Raw genomic sequence first — 22,708 nt, 5'->3', positions numbered from 1 at the left:
TTGTTCTATATTGTGAGTATTGCCACTTTTAACACTGGTTCATTTGAACTGGGATTAGAGGTGATAGGAATTATAAGGTCAATTATCTCCTGTAGCTAAAATTAATCTCTTTATAATTCAATCCCACAGCACTAGTCTATCATATCCTAAAACAGTATTATGACTTTAATGAAGTTAAATTGCAAGAATAAACTGTTTTATGAAGGACAATACTTGGCCCCAGATGTAAATATTTAATAAAAATTTGCTAGGAATACACTGAAAATCAAAAGTAAATGCAGTTCTTCTGTGCAGTTTTCTTTATAAATGCTTCCTTCTGAAAAGAATGCAATAGTCCAAATCCATCTTTAAGTTGTGACTGTCTTCTTTCTAATAATGCTATATGAATAGACTGGCACATTTAGATGTCACACTAAAAGAAGACAGTGATACTGTGGGTGAATCATCAGATCACAGAATCATCAGAATCTTCATATGTTGAGAGCTGTAGAGATTTACCCAGCATTTCTTCATCTACCTCCTAAATTAATCAATAACAAGACTCCTTTTTCACTCTACTGAAATTGGGTTAACAGTTCAGACACTTCTTTGCTTACAAACTGTATATTAGTAGGTGTTGTAACTCTGATTCTATGATTCATCCTATAGAAACAGAGGGAAATCCTAATGTCAAAATAAACTTTGTAACCTTATCTAGACCACGACTTAGCACAGGTCATTCTGATCTGTGTTATTGCTTGTAGTGTAACCTGGCTGTATAATAATTACTCTTGAATAGACAGGTGGGAGAACAAAAAAGTGTTCTACAAAAATAATAACACTGTGAAATGAAAATAACACATATAATGCTGTAAAGATGTCATGCTGAAGCAAAACAACTGCTTGAAAAATCTTCTGCACTGTTTAACTGATTTGTTAAAAAGCAAAGTCTAAATCAACTTTGCCTAAAACTCCACCATTGGAAAAAAAAATTATTTGGCTTTTATTTTTAGCTGATTAGAAGAAGGATTTGCAAAATATTGTAAGTACATGTAAACACAGTTTATGAGTGTGGGAGTGTTAACAAGCCACACTGGTTGGACAAATATATATTTCTTTTCCCTGCCATATGCTCTCTTTAGTCATCTGTTAGCAATATGCACTTAGATGTGCCCCACTAATGTCTACTCATTGTAAACAAGCATATCACAAAGACCTTGATAAAACCTTCCCTCTGTCAATGCTTAAGGAAAGGAAAGCCCAGTGATTGAAAAACACATCTGGAACCTGCTCATCAGCCTTTAAAGCTAAATCTCACCTCTGGAAATGGAAATATTTTCTTTGTCAAAAGACGTCTTTAAATATTACAACCATTTTTTTCACATACATGTGATGTCAGAGTAAGGACATGCATTACCAGAGGCTATAAAAACCTGCAAGCATGAAAAATCTGTGAATTTCACCTTTCAGATATCTCTGTGTTCTTCAAAATTTAAATTTCAATTCGAAATAAATTCCTAAACTATTTCTTTTGTTCTCTCATAGTAAATCACTATGCCAATTTATTGTGTGTGTGAAACCACAGCACTGGCAGAAGTTGTCCCTCCAGCTCATTTCTCTTAATGATATATTAAATTTGAAGTCTTAAAATTATTGCTTATAATCAATTTTTTAACAGTCACATATGAAAACATCCTAATTTAGTTCGTGTGCCTAGATATTTACTTAGTGAGTTTACAAACAACTCACACACACATTTATCACCCTTTACAGAAATAACTGTGATCCTGAAGGTTATATATATTTGTTTTGGTCTCTCAAAGATATTATTTTATACTTCCAAAATCAACACCTAAATCTTTAAAACACAATTAATTTAAACTTTTAAAATTGACTAATTAAATATCTTACAGCTATAGCCATGTTCTTACATTTTTCTTTAGAAGAGGTGTGTGCTTCTTCACTCACTGAAACACAGACATACATCTCAAAACCTGTCTGTGGCACCAGTGAGACAAATGTTTTAACACTCCACAAGGTAAAGAGTTCTTATATGGTTTTGGGTGATTTCTAAGGTAAGACTGAACATAGGAAGCATCTGGACTTTGAAAAGAAAAGAGAGTCCACTGTCACATCTGGAATTCACATAGTGATATCTGAAAGTTGTTCCTTTTCTGACATCAAAATATATCCATGTCTATCAACCTAAACTTCAGCATAGGTTTCTTTATCTATCACAGTTACCTTCTTTCTTCCCTGTGCCCCACTGTTGTCACTACAACATTTCTACTAGCTTATATTTTCTCATGGCCAGAAACCATTTATTTTTGCGGTTGCACAGCCCCATCCTCATTGAGATCAAAGCCTGCTCTCACAGTCTTCAGAAAAGCTTTGGGAAAATACATCACTGGCCTACATTTATCGTTCAGCAGTAGTTGGGATCCCAGAGGTCCAGTAAGGCCTTGTGTTTGCAATTCCAGAAATACTTGTGTGTCCCATTCTCAAACTTACTGCATTTCTATTAAAACTGCAGCATTCCTAACAGGAGGTCCTATGGAGCATGACATTTTGGTGTTGAAAAGGAATGAGCTGCTACAGCTGCAATATGTTGGACTATCCCACATGTGCAGCAAGTCTGAGCATCCAACCTCCTGCACCCACACAGATCAATTCTCCACCCTGTGTACAGTTAGCTTAACGCACAGAGGGCACATTAGGCTTGTATGTGCACTTTACATGGTGGGTTTGTATCCATCATGTAAATTCAAGTTTGTAGAGGCATGCTCCTGTTGTATCAATGTTGTATCAATCCTCTTTTAATCTATAAACTAACCATTTTATCATCTTTTCCCTTCTTAACATCAGCCATCTCCACCTTCATAAGCATCATTTATCTTTTCTGTTCGACAGCATAACAGAATAGCATGTCTACTTACAGTAATTATTATCAACACTTACTTGAGTCAGAAGTTTGTTACTTCAGTTTTAGCCTTGAAAAAGTGCTTGTATGTGGAAAACCCTGTATGTTTGGGGTTTTTTTCTGACCACAGTAGTCCATCTAATAAAAGTCCTTGCTTCTACACACAAACCTTGTCCTATTATACCAAGTCCACACCAGAACATAGGGAAGTAGTATTTAGTGCAGCTGTTGGTGAGTCATTTGGAACCACGGCACACAAAAAAAAAGACAAGGCAATAATCTATGATTTCTGAGAAACAGCTCTGCAAGTCAGTCTTGATTGAGTTATGCACTGAATACCACCTGAACCACTGTTCAGAGCTGTGGTCTTGAGCACTCATTCAGAGAATACAAGTCTGATTTCAAGGAGGGCGAACATTATTCCTAACACATACATAGTTTCAAGGTCAATAGCCTCTTTTCCATCTACAAGTACATTTCAGATCCCTTCAAATACACCTGCAAAAGACAGTCTGAAAATGGAAATGGTATTTACATTTAAACAGCATATTTCGTCTCAGGATGTATTTTATTGTTAAAAAGTCAATACTAGTTTTTGAAGACACTCTAGGCTTTTCCCATCTTTCCTCTGTTATCACTCTCTCCAAATAATAAGATTCAAAAGCTATTCTACTGCTTAAAATACTCGGAGACAGAATTTAGGCTAATCCTAAGAGGTTTAAAAAAGTATCCTTATGAGACCTCAAACTCATTGGCACTTAAAGACAAGCGTCACACAAGAAACACCCCAGCATGACAGGCTCAGTTCACTGTACTTGCTCTATCCCTAAAGTGACCTGAGTAGAGTATTATTGATTGCACATGAGGAATGTTGAGATCAGCAGCAAGCACAATAGCCACAGTCACTTTCATTCAAGTACACCACAGGGAACAGCTGCTCTTCTGCACTAAATTTACAGTTTTGAGCACACATGCAAAAAACTGCTAGTTCCACAACCTCAGGATGCAGAACCTCTTATTTCCCACTTACCCCTGACTAGATAATAAACTAAAGGGCAGGGAATGGGGACAGCTTTCTAACTCTCCAAAAGAGTGAAGACAAAACAAGAACCTGACATTGCCCATTTTATATGGGCTAGGTTAGAGTTACCTTAAGTATACTCTGTGGGAGTAATGAAAGAATGTTGTATGATAAAACATTCCTAAAACTGCCATTAAAAAAAAAAAAAAAAAAAAAAGGCATTTTCAAGAGTGTACAAATGTTTTTCAAAGGTTATCAAATCTTAATAGCCCGGGGAATGAACACCAGACCAGAGACTGTCAAGAATAATTAGTAAAAATATATTTCCATTTATAGATGCTGTAGATTAACATTATTAGATCCTAAATTTATGGCCAATTTTTATTATGTTACATAGCAGCATTTACTTCTTTCAATTGGAGATAATAGATTAGCAGTTATTGTTTAGTATAGCATAGCATGCTGTCCTGTGTTGTTTATGGACACGTATTTATCTTTATTGCCATTATGGCTCTCATGTTAGAATTCTTAGGTCAAGTCTTAGGTCGAGTCTTGCATTGGTATACATCACAGTAGTAAAAGTTACAGGATCAAGACTGTCCTTTCAAAAGCATATGTGTATTGTAAAATATGTTAACAATACTGCATCCTTTCCTGTGTTAGAATTTTTCATTAATTGCATTGCATTAGGAAGCTACTTTTCTCTAAATAAAAGATGTTGTAGACCTGACACTCCTGAAATCAGCTTTATAAAATAAACTCAAGAAATATTGTCCTGTCCTTGCACATTATAATTTTTCATTTATTTTGCTTTATACAACTGCAAAGGTTTCCATTTACATAATCAACCCCTACAATAAGAGCTCCAAATCTTCCACTATTAAATAGTATCTTTTAAATATATGCAGTGTTAGTCATTCAAGTTATTAGGTTTTATTTTAATACCTTTGAATCTTTATAAGATGTCTTATTAATAACTCAATCTATCAACAATGCGTTGTTTTTTCATAATCCAAAACTTGCAAGCATTTGAAGAAGGTCAACATTAAAAAAAAATGGAAAAAGAAGAAACTAAATGAAATCAGCACACTGCAACCTGAAAAAGTAGCCATAAAAATTGGGTTTATAACAGAATACTTTTTGAAGTAATTGGCACAAAGGCTGTTCTAGTGCAGATTGCTGCAAGAGCGCTCTTGGCAAGAACATCATAAGCACTAGCAAAACTTTAATATGCTCAAACAGCCAAATACAAACTGACACCAGGAACCCAAGTGTGGCAACAAACAGGAAAAAAAATAGAGTATCTCAATTTAATACAAACCTACATACAAAGGGATCAATTTTTACAATTCGTGGTTTAGCATACAATACAGCTGTCCTCAGAGTGAATATAGAGTAGCTATACATAAGAAATTAGAATTATCAATTCAGGGGAATTTCTCAAGAGTCCTTTTGATATGTAATACAGCAAATATAATGACTAAGAAACCAGACATCAATGCATTAAATGAGATCAGGTTGAGATCTATTTAGAAAAGACAGGTTTAAGCTGGAAAAAGAATCTCTTTGATATGACCTCCAGACCAGACCATTTGCAGAAGGATTCAAGATGAGCAGATTTACCCTTGCATATCTGTTTGCTTCACAAATGCTTTTAAATATAAACTGTAAAATTTTTAATATATTGATATTGCAGAATTAAGTCTATGTAGTAAAAAAGATTAAGAACCTGGGATTTTCTTACACTTCTTACTATGTTATAATGGATTTTTTATGTTGAATTCAGAGGAATAAATGAAACATAGTTAATTTAAAACCTAGATAACATAACTAACTTATTTATAAATCACAGAATCATAGAAAATGCTGAGCTGGAAGGGACCCATAAGGATCATCGAATCCAGCTCTTGATCTATTATACATTCTGGCTACTGATGGTCAAGTTAGGAATACGGAATATCTCAGAATTTTGTTGTCTACACTCCTGATTTGTGGCCAATACTCATTTAACCCCAAAACTCAAAAGATAGGTTCACTTTAACAGATTTGTCACTGCAAATCCCTTGGTGTTCAAATATGTTGCATTTTTTTCCCTCACAGAACGTTTGAAGTTCTCTTTAAAAATAATGCCTTAAGGATATTTTTTCCTTAATACTATTTAAAGAAAGTTAAAAGCATTTAGCTATTGAAGTGTGCAGGGTTCCAATAAAGGAATTGTCATCCCTGCCCATGAGCAAACTCTCTTGAAGCTCACTATTCCAGAATTCTGTTGCTCCTGCCAGCAGTGAAAGATGAACCTGAAAAAGGACTTTTGTTGCACCAGTTCCAATGCGGTTTATCAGAGTATGGGGGGTGGTGGAAAATGGCTACATCACTCTGCAACAGAGTAGGTGAAAAGGTTGTTTAAAAAAAGTGAGCTTCAATCCTGTGTGTCAGGGCAACCAAACCTTGTTGCACTAAAATCGACCAATAATAAGTATTCTTCAGATGTAGTGTCTTTATTTCTATCTTCGGAGGGAGAAATAAAAGGTTTTTAGTTTTTTTTTCCCCCCTTACTGCTTTGTTTGATCTAGTTCTTAGCAGTCCAACAATTACCTTAGGTGATTCTCTGCAAGGACTTGATAAGTGAGAAAGGACTAGATAAAACAAAATATCTGATATTAATGCATTTTTCCCACACATGGAGAAAAAAAATATAGAAAATGCTGTTGTTTGTAAAGACAGAAATGGATTCCCCAACGCAGTCTTGATTAAGACAGGAATGTTTACGTTCTGCTCAAACTCTCCACCTGTGGTTGCAACCCCAGGATTCATTCTGAAGCGAGTCAAGGAAAATTACATTCATTCCTCCTAATTTTGTGGCTAAATGGGTAGAAAGATTTGAGATTTTCTCTTAGTAAAGCAGGGACACACAGTGAAAAAGGCTAAGAATGCCATTAATACTAAGGTTCCTCTGCTTGTCCTAAGGGTGTCTGGTATATATACTCCTACAGCAAAAAGCAGCCATTCTATTTATTTTAATAATTGCATGCTTTCCTCTAGTATGGCCCAATTTTTGATGGCTCTATACAAGCATGCAAGGTCTACTGAAAGATCACACAACAGAATGTGTGAGCTTTCGTGCAAAACATCACAACTGTGACAAAAGCAAAGGCGGAGATAGGCATAAAAGATAATTTTCATATTTATTAATATCTTTTCACTTTCTATCAATAACATTTAAATGAATCTATAATACAAATTCTCAGTTTAAAAGGGGAAAACAGACAGCAACGTATATGAGCCAATTTTATGAAAAATACAACTGCAAATTTCAGAAAAGCTTTCGCAGGTGGCTAGTAATGCCTCCACATCCAGATAGCAAAAAGGAATGATCATAGAGAGGTAAAAGTCTTCTGGTATGTCTGCCAAGATATAATGTCAGTAGTTCTCTGTGTTCAGTATTATATTTGAACAGTTTTAAATACATCTCACATGGTCCTGATAAAGAAAGCAGCTGGCATTAAAACTGCAAGCCCCAAGCCCTAAAGTGGCTTTACAGAAACTCTGGCTGTAGGAGAATGCTAGGGCACACCACGAAAGCCTTTCCAGAGAAGCAGCCATGTGTACTGTCCTTACTAGCTAAGTCCACCCAAACAGGGATGTGATTTCTCTTTGAAGAAAAAGATTCTGTTCCACTTGGAGATGGATGGCCTTTGCAAAGCTTTGACCTTCTCCTTGACAGCTACAAATGGACTACTATTTATGATTTCTTTCTATAATCCACTTAATTTAGCAAGGTAGATTATAGATAGCAATTTATTTGTAAAAATCATAATGAAACAGCATTGTTTTAAATGCTAGATGTGGATAAATGGGGAGGAAAAACTGATGAGACAAGATTCGTGTTCTTGAATCTACACTGAAGAATTATGGCAGCCTCTTGTTTTATCTGCATTGAAATCAATTTAGTAATTTTTAATTCACTGATTTTCTGTTTGCTTAACATTTATTAATTGATTGTCATTCTCATGCAATTAATTCAAAAGTTGGCAAGTTTAACATGCAGAGATTAATTTTCTTTTACTAACCCACCACTTAGAATACCTTTTTTTTTTTTTTTTGGAAAAACAGGTTACCAAGAAATTACCTCCACATCAATCATATTTATAAATGAAATAGAGTTGGGGTGTTGCATGCCATCTGTCAATCCACACTGAACCTTTCCTTATAACTGATTAAGTTTTTCTATGTACTTCAATAAAATAACAAGAAAAAAATTAGAACAGCTCTGTCTTTCACACACTTCAGTCCTAACCAAAACTCAGTTTGAACACCTAGGACTTACTTACTCTCTACAAGGTTGGAAATCTCTCATTTAAGAGTATGATGCATCTTAGGTAATGTGAAAATAAATGGTATGCCCGCTCCATCATCCACTGGTCATATGATCTGCACCTTTACAACAACCTAGAGTTTGCTCAGCTGTCAAGTGTTTCTCATCCAGAATGAAAGCCATTCATTTGCCTTTCATGTCACACTCATTTACAATGGCTGAAATGTTTATTCAGGAAGGGAGTAGAGATAATGAGCAAGGTTTCTTTGCTCTTAGTTACCAGGGGCTATCCAAAAGACTTCAGACTCACTCACTGTCTTCCTCATTGCGACACAAAACAGCAGAGGGTGAAAGGAAAAATAGCATTCCCAACCCTCGTTATTTTGACTTTCACCATATTTGTTGTTTAACTGAAATCCTCAGTTTCTGCATCTTTTTAGATCTGTGTGTCACTCAGGCTGCTGATATAAAGTGGACAAATTGACCAAATAGACTTTTTTATAGAGAGGGGCACGGAATATGCCTTAGACAAGTTTCTTTGTCTCCTATATAAGGTTGGAATGGACTCAAGCATTTTGATCTCAAAATAAGGATTTAATATCTCTCACAGACAATACAGGAGTTCAGAAATACATGCAGTTAGGTATAAGAAGACATACAGAATGAATTCAGCCCTCATTGAAGACTGTAAGATATATGAGCATGCAAGCTGTGATGCAGGCCTTGTAGGAACCCAATCCAGACTTTTATTTATTGTTGCACAGAAGATAAAACATGGTATTTCTTCTCTCTCCTGTAATATTGCTAAGAAAGCTTCATAGAAGAAAACTAGTCTTTTTTGCATTTGAGTTAAATCTAGCTAACGCTCTTCGTGTGACAATGAAGTTTAGAACACATATGTACATTTATATAGGCTTCAATCACATGCCCAGTGCACTGAATTAGTGGGACTAGATCTATGGTCTGTTTGTAAAATAAGACTGTAAATGATTTGAAAGACTGAGAGAAATTTATACAATATTTAACAAATCAAGATCAGTGTGCTTCCTATAGAAAACTAATGTGAAAAGCCTTAGAACAGCATCTTTTTGATGGATTTTAAAACCTTCCTATGGAAATATTTAGCAAGCACAGAAATTCTCTGTTAAAATCTATGGGATCATTTAAGGTACCTGGAAAAAAGATATCACATCATTCTTGTTAACCTGGTAGATCTTTTCAGTAAAGAAAGGGAAATAGTCTAGAAACATATGTAATTTTTAAAGACTTTTGTATACTTTGATCTGATGAGTCATTATAAGCACATCAATCTGCACTCCTGTGAAATGCAGTGGTGCCTTGTTTTGCTTATACTATGTAGGACAGCTCAGGATTTGGCTCATTATCCTGTTTAAGTCACTTCTATTATAATTTCTCCACTTTCATTGACTTACGCTGAGCACCCTCCTTAAATCTCAGGTGAAATCCCCAGGACACTTCGTACAAACATGTACTTTGGATAATTGACTGTCTGGTTTAGCTGCTAAATTTAAAGCAAGCCAGGGTTATGGCACTGTATATTTTGTTAGATATTTTTCTGGCTTTGTGGGGTATTGGCTGCATGATCTGATAAAAACTGAGGCTAAATGAACTCTACAATTTGTATTCCTACAGTCACAAGTTTATTGGCTTGTTTTTTTTTTTTTTCCTTGGCTCTGTCTGTAAGGTTCATTACTTACAGTTACTGCAGAATCAATTTGAAATGGCCAAAGTCAGTGATGGAATTTATAGCACAATAAACGTACTGCCATATAAGTGCTGTTACACATGAAAGGACCTCAGAATATTTTCAGCAAACCTTCTACATAGCAGAGTGTTCTGTTTTTATCAATTTAACGGAATCACCACAGGTATATTCCGAGAGGTGTAATCCTGACAGCTACACAGCAGATTTTCTCTGAGGCAGATATTTTTACAAGAAAACAATATATTGATAAAATCTTAGCATATCAGAACACAGAAAAGAAACTGAACACATCTTTTTCATCCTCTACATCAGGCATTTGCAGTTCCATTTCACAACATACACACAAAAAAAACCCACAAAAAAACTGAACAGAAAGAGTTTATGGAGGAAATATTTTCACACTCCTCGAGTGTGAAAATTAATTAATTACTTAGTTACCAGTTTAGCAACCCTGAAATCTAGAGTAAGAATATATATTGGGCAGTATGGCACATGGGGAATGTGTAGGGCACTTGAAGATAAAACATAAAGTATAGCATCAGTAGTTGCCTGTTCATAAAGTTTATAAAGATTTACATTTCTACTTAGTACATTTTTCTTTCCAAATGTCTCTATTGTAGGCATCTCATATTTTACATCATTTTCAAGCACACAAACTTTTAACTTTAGAATGATGCATTGTGAAAAAAATACAGAAAAGACAGATGGCAGCTTGTCCTCCCCAAAACTCAATTTCATAATATGCATGTGATTGCTAATAGGCAGGCACTAAAAAACAATTTTCCTTGACAGGAAAGAGCTGATGAATTGTCAACATAAACTTCGTCAGTGGTTGCTCGAGTGATCTAAAGCTCTTCTGTGAGTTTTGTACCATCAAAGTCTGTATCTTGCAACCATATAAAAATTTATGAATCCATATGACTATAAAGTGATCGAAAACAATCCATAATGCATGTTTGTGTATGGAGAATCAGCTCCTTGCTTCCTCAGGAAAAACTGTGTCCAGTGCCCCATTCCTAACACTGGGCATATGACTGTGGAAGATCCAGACTGTGTCCACTGATGTCCTGTGAGCTAACTGAAACAGGGCTCTGCTTTTAGCTGTCTCTTGAGTTAAGTGCTAAATCAAGTGGTGGACTGACTTAACCAACATAGTCTTTGTAAAAATACAACTATGAGAAGGATCACAAAAATTGAAAGCAGATGATGTCAGGAAATAAATATAAATTTCTGAGCACTTAAGCAAGGAGAAATTAATGAAAAAGCTAATAAGATAACAATTTATAAGAAGAAAAATTATTATCTAATACTTCAGAGAAAAGACATGCCTGGGCCTTTCAAAATGTGTCAAAAGCCAACCAGGCCACTGAGTTCATATGAAACAAAATTGAGCATTCAGGTCATGCATGCACAAATTCTTGGGGAAAATGTCCACAGTATTTGTGCATAGAATGAGACTTATTTACATTGAAATTGCAAAGTTCATTTCAGATTTAAATATTTCACTGTAAGTGGTAACGATTAATTTTTATTTTTATTCCTTTAAAGGCTCATAACCATTAAATATTTGCACATCTCTAAGAATTCAGATCTTTTTCTGAGAATAACTGAGAACCAGTAACTCAACAGCAGATAAGCTGTGACTGCTCTGTTATCAACATATTTGCCTGGAACAAAATAGCATGATGGTCCCACTACATATTTAATTGCAAGAATTCCTTAAGTTTGATTGTGAAAAGACTACGAAACATTTAGATCAGGTTTTTCTTGCTATACAGAGGAGGCACTACTTGCAAGTATGTGACCAGCTCTGTAAAATGAAGCCATGGGAAGAATCCATATTTCTTGAACTTTCTTTTAATGGGAGCAATACTGTCAGTTTTCAAGGCATGAGACTTGCATCCTGTTGCTCTAGTTGTATGCAGTCTATATCACTCTTTCTATGCCCCCTAAAACCAACCAACCAACCAACCAACCAACCAACCAACCAACCAACCAATGAACTAACCATAAGTAGACCAAGAATATATTTCAAACTTAGGAAATATTGTCAAGTATTAGGAAGATAAACTCTTCTCAATCTATATTTGGATAGAGTCACTGATGTGCTATATTGTTTGGTTTAGGATGCAAAACATACAAAGACTGGAATTATAACTGAATATGTCTGTAAAAAGCAAAGCTGGACAGGAGGCTCTAATGTGCTATCAGAAACAAAAGTGGAAAACCTATTGTTTACCACTGATGAAACAGACCTTGGCTGTGTCCTTTCAACAGCAAGCAATTCACACAGCAATGAGCACAAGAAGTTCAGAGAGAATAAAATACTTACCCATAAAAAGGGAAATAAAACTTGTAACCCTCCTCAGTGTAACCTCTTCAGAGCCCAGACCTCTTTATGCAATCTGTATGAATTTGCAGTAAGGACTCCAATATGAAGTTTGTAAGAAAATTACTACTTCCTGTAATACACTTAGTGTTTTAAATTTTTGGGGGTATTTTGTATGACTTTCAACTAATGGAGAAAATTAAGATAATTGGGTTCTTCCAACTTTATTTTCAGATACTGATTGTTTTCCTTTAAGCAGGCACAAAATTCTTGGTTCTAATGAAGGGACAGCCAAAAAATGTATCAGTAACAATTAAAAATTTCTTATTTCATACTGGTTAAAGATGCATTAAGGTATATAAGCTCCAGGGTCAGTATAAGCCTTGCTCAGCTTTCTTTAAAAGCATTGGGAGTAATAAAGGCTTCCATTTTATCTTCAGTGAAATAATACTGCTGAAATATCACCTCGTTTTTGATGTCAGCAGTGATTTCTTTTTACCTCCATGATGTCAAATGAGAATTATTATTATTAGAATGACGGTTTCCTAATGATGCTGTAAAAAGGAGAAACTGAAACTCTTTCCACTAAAACGTCTATATTCTGCCTTCTCCATAGGGTAAAGCAGATGGGCTCAACCACACACCATTCCTCAGACAAATAAAGAGGCATACTTAAACGTTCAGAAACAGAAGCACAATGACTTAGTGGTGAAAAAGCCTACAGGAGAGTAGAGAAAAAAGAACATTTACACTATAGTAACTCTTTCTAGGGAACATGGCCTGAAACACTCATGATCAGTTTTCTGTTCTAGAAGGTAAAACTAGCAAATCAATGTCCAGATCACTATCCAGAAGTCATTACACCAGGCAAAGTCAGGAAATGAAAGCCTCATGTAATGGTTCCCGTTCAACTATTGGCTTCAGCCACAGTGGTGATGGACACTGAAATGCTTTGTGCCTTTTTTCTTCCATTTTGTCAAATAAGTGAACACAGAGGAACATTGCTTCATATGACAGCAAATTATATTAATAAATTTGGCTTTTGAGAAAATGATGAGCCCTGAACCTTTGGCAACCACCTATTCATGTAGAAAGTGAACAGCAGATGCAAAGCAGTACTATCTGCATGAGCAAATGGAGCATTTTGATTTTCTAATCACACTTTGATCAAATATAATGAGCTACAGTGAATAATGATTCACTACCAATTTTACATTTCTTACTACATATATTGCTTCACAGAAGTTAGCAAAGCTTGGAGGTCTTTAAGGTAGAGATACCTATGGTGAATGTGAAAAAATATTAATCGAACTGAAAAAAAAATCTCTTTGTAAGTTTTGTTTGTTTTGAACCAAACAGGAAAGTTTGCAAGAAGCCGAGGCAGCTTCCAGATGAGGAGGGGATTGCTACCTACTCAGTGCTAGGCCAGTTGAGAGCAGGACTTAATTTTTTTCTGGTTTATGTTTGTTTTTTGTTTGTTTGTTTGTTTTGTTTTGGGTTGGGTTTTTTAGGGTTTTTTGTTAGTTTGTTCTTTGTTTTGTGTTTTGGTTTGGGTTTTTGTTTGTTTGGTTTTGGGGGTTTTGTTTGCTTTTTTGTTGTTGCTTTGCTTTGTTTTTTTTTTTTTTTTAAAGTTCTGCTAAACTTCACGCTATCCATCTGAGTATTTTTTCTTCGGCATCTCATTTTGCCTGTTCAGGGCAACCATCAAAACAAAGGAAGTACCAACCCAAGGAAATGAAGTGTGATGTGCTGGAACACAGAGATGATTTGACAATATTCATGCACCGGGAAAAAAGGCTGAAGATGAAGTACGGCATGTAATCACAGTTGGCTTTGACACAAACAGCCATTGTTATCTTTGGCAAGTTACTTGATCTCTTGGTATGTCAGCACTTTCCAGTCTCAGAGGAGTGTTGCAAAAGTACATTTAGTAATATAAATGACATTATAAGCAACAGGAAAAAGCCAATAAAATATAAGAAGGTAAAAACTTCACAAAAGGTAAAACAGAAGAAGGCAAAAACTTCACAAAAGGTAAATGTTTAAAAAAAATACACAGAAATCAGTGTATGAGCCTGGTGTCCTGTCTTAGCACACTGGACAAAAAACTGTGAACTGCTGGAAGTGGTAGAGAGAGTTAAAAAAGCTAATAGTGTCTGTATTTGCACATCTAAGCCAATCTTTAACTTATGAAAAGGAGGTGGGCCAAAATATCCACTGGCAGCAGTTATAAAATGGCCAAGTGAAGCAGAGATGTGGGCAGCAGAATCTGCCTGTAGTAGAGTAAATTCTGGCTGATTACTCTTTGCAAAGCACTGTGTGCTTTTTCTTCCTCCTATCCAAGACATATTTCCAATCATTAACAGTAAGCAGTGGCAAACAGTATTGGTGCATAACTTAAGAAAGCAGTGTGGACTGAAGACCTCTCTTTTTCAGTAGGCATTCCTACTTCGGAGTATGATATCTTTCTCCCGATGTATAATAAGAGGTATTTTCTTGTTCCCTTCTCTGGTGACATCTCATTGTTCTCTTCCTACTCACAGATATCTGTTTATTGACACCATAGTGGGTTTCACACTGCACTATGAGTTCACACATCTAGACAATTAATGCTACTTATGAAAGTGTATCAAACGTTTTATAACTCTATGACTCAATAATTCCTGGTTCTTGAAAGAATACCACATTTGGTTTGGAACTCATCTCTGTGCATTTTCAATATTTTATTATATATCAGAGTAAATCTTGATCTTGATCTCACAGTTTTCTCTCACTGTTATATCCACTGACTTTTAAGAAAGTTTGCTTCAGAATCATACTTCTGGAAAAAAAAGAATCAAAGGCAATTACTGCTAATTTGGTGTTAATATTATCTTTTTATATGCTTCATACTTTGGTAACAGAATTCATGAAAATAAACAATCTCCCAGAAAGTAATCTGTCTTTACTCAATTTTGTTTGTTTGTTTGGTGGTGTTTTTGTTTGGTTTGTTGTTGGTGGGTTTTTGTTTGTTTGTTTTGTTTCTTCTTTTTCTTCCAGAATCCAGTTTTTGATTTCCTGTTTGCCCAGTTTGTAATAAAACCACAACTCTGAGGCTGTATGAACATTTAAGACAATATTTGAAGAGAAACACATCCTGATGTAGGTGTCAGGAATTCTACAGCTGCAGTCATCATGAGGAATAAGCAAAACTTGAATCTTTCTTTTAAAGAAGACTGCTATTAAAAAGGCCTTTTATTTAATACTAACTGGTTAAATTCATTAGTGTTACTGCAATAGTGAATGCCTAACATATTCATGTCTCCAGATGGTAGAACAGTGCTATGAATCCCATTTTAAAGACGCTCAGCCCTGAAAATGTCTTTGAGAAGGTGGAGTTAGTAGTTACTGAACACTTTTAAAAAATTGGTTGATGTATTTAGATGTTGAATGTGAACCAAGCTTTTCCAGACAGCTCTCCTAATGGAATCTCACAGTTCTATAGCAAGGCATAAAATGAACTCTAGTCTTCTTAATCCTGTTGCAGATCATTATTTCTTGAACCATATCTTTATATCTACAAGTAGATAATTCATAAGACTCAGATTGGCCCATTAGTGTTTTGTTCTTTTGTAAGTAATGCTGCATCTTTACTAGCTAAGAGACTTCCTTTTGACTAAAAGGTCATCGATTTACATGGGTGAATTCTCGATCAGTTCTTTCCCTCTGACAAATTACCTTTATGTCTTCCCAGTGCTGAAAAGTCTGGGGAATGCATATGCTGACATTTAGAAAACTCTTCACATAATGCTTCCTGATGTTGGTTTCTTACTCCTTCTTCACTCCATTAAGGAGGTGTGGCAGTAGCCATGTGACAAACTACTAAATTCTGCAGGTTTCTTTCTTCCTACAGAGAAAGGTCAGGGCATCTTTCTGGGACAGAGCAAAATCCTTGACAGAAAAAATTTCACAGGGCAAAAATATTAGAGGAGGATAAAAAAATTTAGGCTAAGTGGGAAAGTGGGATGCGTGAATTCCCTCAGGCAGAAGAGGGAATTAAATCTGACTCTAACATAGCCTACATCCAAGAAATGTACTAATCATTAGACTATTATGCAAAAAACCAGCTGCTTTCTATTTCCTCCTCCTTCCCATTCCCCTGAAATGGCAGGTGTTTTTTTGCCATGATATATTGGGTTCTTAAAGTGATTTTGGAATAGGGACATCTGAATTCCATGTGAATCTTTCACTTGGATGAGAAACAACAATTGCAATTTTGGATTGAACCAAGAGAACAGCATCACAAGGTGAGTGCAATGGCATATTTTTGTCTAACGGAGTTTTTGAATCTCTTGCCCTCTTGGATTAATGATTCTAATTTTTGCCAAAAACTGCATTTCATTGTAGTGCACAAATGGGATCTACGAATCTTGTTAAAGTCTTCAAGTTCTTCTAAAAAAAAAACAATTTAAATTGTGAATAAAGGCAGGAATGGCATGAAAAAGACTCAGAACTATGACAGGCATAAAATTTCGACAAGAAATTTAGATTTCCATCCTCAGAATTTTCATTCAAAGAATTCTAGCTTTATGATTTCAAATATGAAATATGAGAGTCCAGTGTCGGAGAATGTTTAATTTTAAACAAATTTGTAGAAAGATACCATTGCACAAGACAAAAAAGATGAATTCATGTGGACTACAAAGGCTGATTTGTGAAAACATTTTTCTGGAGTTTAAAAAATTATTTAAAATATTTCGATATACAGCAACTGATGTATGAGGAATAGATAACTGAACTTGCATCCTCCATTACTGAAATATAGACATTAGACATGCAACAAAATATCAAAATTGCTAAACTAAACTTGCAGAACCGATTTTTAAAAAATATATGTATATATCAATTTACTCATTGTTATGCAGTATGTCCACTGGAAGGTACAGCCTGGAGGTTTTCTAAGATGTCCTTAACTCTGCTGATAGGTCTCCAAGAAGTTTGATTGCCAACTTTGTGGGAGATGGAGAGAAAACAGATGTTGGTTATCCCAGATTCAGAGATTGCCACAGTGACAGGAAAAGTACAAAGGAATCTCATGTTTGCCTATCCACTTCTGTAATAGCTTATCATGAGAGGTCTACTCCATAAAACAGTAGAGGAGTATGTATGGATACGTACTAACACATCTGATGAGCTGATGAATTGGAAACTACCGGCAACTACTGGCTCTGATGATGCTCAGCACTTTGACTACTTCTTGATCCCATTAGTTATGCTTTGTTTAAGAGAGCAGTATCTGGCCTTAAAAGTTTGAACAAAGAAAATCCTAGCACAATCTGATCTGCAAGTAAATATGACAAAACAATAATAGGATACTACAGAGGAGTAGGAAATGTATCACTGGACCTGAACAAAGTAATTTTGAATTAAAACTAGCTTTGGCATATGCCTAGGTAAGTCGACAATAGAAAAATTGAAGGCAGGATAACTTAAATGGATGGAATTGTGATCCTCAAATGGAGGAAAACAAATGGAAAAGGAGATAAAATGGAGATAAAATCCAAATTAAATATAAAACTGTCTTTCACTGATAAAAAAAAGAATTGAAAAAAACGAAGATGTGATACATTTTTAGCAGTGAAAAAGCAGTCCCTCCAGCGCATATCTTAGACAACAGCTGTAATGGTAATACATTCTGAGTTTTGCAGTGAACGTAATTATAATTTTTTTCTCTCGTTTTCATTGTGTTTTATCAGCTAACTAAGTTTTATTTGACTGTTTTTAAAGATTTTAAATTTATTAACTGAAAATTGAATAACTCTCTAGTACTTTATGTAAATTCTTTTCCTACAAGCCTCTGAACATAAGGATATTAAGAATGGGAAAGTCTAATTCAAGGAGAGTGCTAGGGAACAATGAAAGGGAAAGAGAGAGGGAGGATTAATCATGTAAGCACTTTTCCACTTAGACTTTTAAGGTAACATAGTTCATGGAAAAAAAAGGCCATTACCTTCATCTTTACATATAATTCAGACCTGGTTATATCAGTCCAGGAAGGGACTATAAACAGGGTTCATCTCATGGTCTATAATAGGGTCTCTGATGTATACACGTGTGTAAGTTTATCATTTTGATTTTTGTTTCAATATTTCTTTTGGCAGAAAATTAGTCTTGACTAGATCAACCTGAATGTTTAATCAATTTAATTCTTTGAGTGTTTTCACTTTTATGTGATTTTCCTAAGGCAGGGATCACTCGTTCTGAAAAATGGCTAAGCACCTTGTGAACCACCTCATTCATTTGCTCTCTACAGAAGACATTCACCAGCAGTCCTCAAAGCAAAGAAAAATGATAATGCAGTTCTGAGGTCAGTAAAAGTTTGGATCAAGACACAATTACTTTACAAAGATGAAAAAATTTTGTTACTCCTGGAGGACTGAATCCACAGGGAACTGAATATGTCTGACAGAGCTAAAATTTGACTCATAGCATACCGAGTTCCTAGCACTGCTCCTAGGGAATGGTTGTATCCTGATTCAGTAGTGTTACCCACCCACAATGACACAAAGGAAAGTGTTAGCAAAAATCCTTGATTTTTGCAGGTGGAAAATTCAGTGCTCTGTTGTATTCTGGAGGGGTGAGAGAGTGGCTCCTGAGTCATCCTGCTCCCCAAGGATTTCCTGCAGGAACTTTGCTGCACATGATCCCGGCAAGCTTTTCCCATGATCTTCATAAAGATTATTCAACTATTCTTCCCTTTGATAATTTCTTATAGATGTACACGGATCATGGATCTTTTTAAATTTTGATAAAATACATACCTTAATAATTTCAAGAAACCTTAAGTTTGTTCTAGAACTACTCTTTTAGAAATCAATGACTAAATTGGCAATACTCCTAAAGGTGTGCGTGACATTCACTATAGTAGTTGAGTTTTATTGTGCTTGTCTGATACACCGAGAATGATGTTTAAACAAAGCAGTTCTTAACACTCAGTTAAAAGGATGTTCACTTGATCCGACTCTTCTAAAATGAATGAGCTATTTTTCTGGGGCTTGCTGTGGCTGTAGATAATGATCTTTCCATGGGACACAGAGTGCCAATAACTCTGTTTTTGAAAAGCTGTCAAAGTACAATTCATTTGGCTGGACAGCTGGACACAGTTAAATTCAGCCAAACACTGTCAGTTACAAATTCCTTGAAATCATCAAAAAGCAGAGGAACTGCATATCTATTTTTACACCTGCCTAGAGCTTCTATACTGTTTATGCAATTTTACTCAAGCTGACTTGCCTCATGAAAAAGTTTGGAAAAACCCAAATGTTTTATTTACAGACAGTTTTGTTGACCACCGTAGTTTTTATCCATTCATAGTGTCCAGGAAAAACTAGATAAAAAATGATATCTGATCTTTCAAAAACTCATTTTGTTCTACTTGTGACATTTCAGTTATGGTTTTAAGTTGTTCCATGAGGGATCAGCAGTTCTAAGAGAAATTAAATCATATTTATATGATAGACATTACTGTGTCTTTTGAGTAAAGGATCTATTGTGAATTTCAAAAACTATGTTGTAATGAATAAAAACCCCCACCTTGTGAAGTCAGCGTATTCTAGATATGTCCTGTTCTGATTCTGGACGAACATTAGATTGTCAGGAGTCCAAGAGAGAGAATGACAGAGTCACTCCTTCCTTTTGTTCTCACCTGTATCTGGCAAAAAATGTCACACTACAAAATCCACAAATTCCCTATGTTTACCCATTACTATTGCATCCAGCAAATATCCAGCCAAGTAAATTCTCTATCAATCTAACTTTGGCCTAGCTTGGGCAGAGCATGCCATCATTAGAATTAGTATAACTCAAAAGACCTGAAGAAACAGTGTGATGTTGTTCACATGCTGGGGGGGAGACCCCTGACAGGCTCGAGAGGTGGGCCTGTGCAGATCTCAGAAAGTTCAACAAGAACAAGTGCAAAGTCCTCTAGCACAGCTAAAGGATGGGCAGAGAATGAGGAGAAGGACTTTAGGATGCTGGATATGAGAGAGGCTGGACATGAGCTGGCAATGTGTGCATGCAGCCCAGAAAGCTGACTATATCCTGGGCTGCATCATAAGCAACCTGGCCAGGTGAGGAGAGGTGACTCTTCCCCTCTTCTCTGTTCTGGCGAGACCCCACCTGGAGTACTGTGTCCAGCTCTGGGGCCCACAACACAGGACCAGAGGAGGGCCATGAAGATGTTTAGAGGGATGGAATACCTTTCTTATGAGGACAGGCTGAGAGAACTGGGATTCAACCTGCAGAAGAGAAGGCTTCAGGGTTAACTTACAGCAGCCTTCCAGTACCTAAAGAGGCCTACAGTAGAGCTGAAGAGGGACTTTTTACAAGGGTATGTAGTGATAGAACAAGGAGAATGGCTTTAAACTGAAAGGTGGTAGGTTTAGATTATATATGAGGAAGAAAATCTTTACTGTGAGAGAGGTGAGACACTGGAACAGGTTGTCCAGAGAACTGGTGGATGACCTATGCATGGAATTTTTTAGGACAGATTGGATGGGGCTTTGAGCAACCTCATCTGGTGAAAGGTGTCCCTGCTCATGTCAGGAAAGTTGGAACTAAAGGATCTTTAAGGTCCCTTCCAACCCCAACCGTTCTGTGATTCCATGACCTGCCCATTCATTCATTCACCTTGTGCCTCCTTAGACTGTCAGTACACTTCCAGGTCTTGACACTTCCTGAAAATTGTAAACTGGTCAGAATGAACAAGTACTCAGTGCATTCTTTGAGGTGTTGACAACTAAGCAGGGCACAGATCAAAGCTTGTGGTGCCTTAAGAAACCACTGGTTTGGACTTTAAACTTTTACTAGCAACTACTTTAATTGTCTTGACCCAGAAACCATCCAACCGAAAGACTACCAGTCATTTGCTTGCAAAAAAGATATTTCTACCTTTCTACTAGATTTTTACTGCTCAGGTATGATGATGCTATATTCACAGAGAATTTTTAAAGAAAATTTAGTTAGGGGAATTTTACTTTAAAGCTCCTCTAAATCTTCCTCTGAAAACTGAAAAAAAACCCCAAAACACTTGTGAAAGTTTTTAAATGAACATTGACAAGCAACTTCTTTAAATAAACACACATTCTCAGACTTATTTTCTTGCACCACTCTTTTATCTTGTATAAAACTTAATGGATGACATATTTCATTCCACAAGTTGACAATGTTAAAAATATGCTCTTCCTTCTAGTTTTAGTATACTGCAAAGCCACTGATAGCTACAGGCGCTATGAGCGATATATGACTGAAGAAAAATGAGATTACCGCTGATAAGGAACAAGAGAATTTCATATCTTAAAAGAGTCTCAAATCCAGCAAATATGATCCCCAGCAGCAGATGCCCCTCAGACAGACAATGAAAGAAAAATGGTGGAAAAGTACTCATTGCGGCTTGTTGTTTCCTTGAGCTGGAATGGCAGCAAAATGAAATAGCTCTAGCATACTGTCTGCATGGAAAAATCCTACCTTCTCTGGGAAAAACATAATCTAAAGATGAAATGAGCAGTAATTTTCCACTATGGGAAAAGTGATGTTACTCTGACTCACCTCCTTTGGTAAAAGATACCTTTACTTCAGAAGTGTTGCTCTTTTGAAATCTCTCACGCTGTTATCATCAATGTTTATCACAATAATGATCAATTTAATGGAGGTGTAGTACCAGCATCAAACCTCCGGCTGGAAATATTGTACTAATGATTCTTTAACAAAAGGAATGAGACATTTGCAAATGTGAAATAGCTCCTTTCTCTGTCTATTAAGGTGTTCCTGAAACATGAATGAACATAATTTTAAGATGTCAATATTTCATGCTTCAGGGCAGCCCTTACCTTGTAACCTGACGATTTGATGTGCACTCCTCGCTTGGTCAGTGTAGATTTCATTCGGATGAAAAAAGAGCGCTCTAGAGTGTTGTCAGTGGTTAGTAAACTGGGGCTTGTAGATTCCACTAGGAAATAGAAAAAATACATATACACATAATTTAGATTTTATACATCCCCTCTAAGTTATTTTTCAGGTGCAATCCTTGAACTCACTAAAAATAAATGACTGATGGATGCTAAGAGTGTTGTAATCAATCTACCTCATTTAGAAAATGTTTATTTGGCAAAAAAAAATTTTGAAAAATATACGTACACTCAGTAAGCCTAATTTTCTATTTATTTTACCCATAGAATTTTTAACAGAGATTTGCCTCGTTAACTCTTTCTTGTATGATTTTATTATGACTGGAGTTATTTTTTTAAGGTATGACATTGTTTAAAAAATGTTCTTCAGTATTTCGTGAAAGGTGAAGTCTCACTGAGGTAGCAATTCTGTCTCCTGAAATAAGCTGCAAATTCTGCAAGCTTTTATTCCCTAATCTCTACTCCTTGACTGCA

At 35.8% G+C, this 22,708-nt stretch overlaps 1 protein-coding gene across 1 annotated transcript in view; it reads right to left on the bottom strand.

Annotated features, from left to right (window-relative positions):
• LOC114060586 (neuronal PAS domain-containing protein 3) overlaps positions 1 to 22,275 on the bottom strand; it is a gene marked incomplete at its 5' end in the record, with an annotated part of 56,075 nt that extends 33,800 nt beyond the window's left edge. The window contains one exon of the mRNA XM_027890168.1: positions 22,157 to 22,275. Coding sequence (XP_027745969.1) covers positions 22,157 to 22,275 — 119 coding nt within the window. The remainder of the gene's footprint in view (positions 1 to 22,156) is intronic.
• Between the last annotated feature and the right edge of the window lie 433 nt (positions 22,276 to 22,708).

Source organism: Empidonax traillii, unplaced genomic scaffold, assembly GCF_003031625.1.
Source record: "Empidonax traillii isolate 1590-97213 ecotype Southwest subspecies unplaced genomic scaffold, ASM303162v1 scaffold278:size663781, whole genome shotgun sequence".
In the NCBI taxonomy this organism is placed as follows: domain Eukaryota; kingdom Metazoa; phylum Chordata; class Aves; order Passeriformes; family Tyrannidae; genus Empidonax; species Empidonax traillii.
The sequence above is the reverse complement of the archived record's forward strand: the minus strand, read 5'-3'. Positions and strand labels throughout refer to the sequence as shown.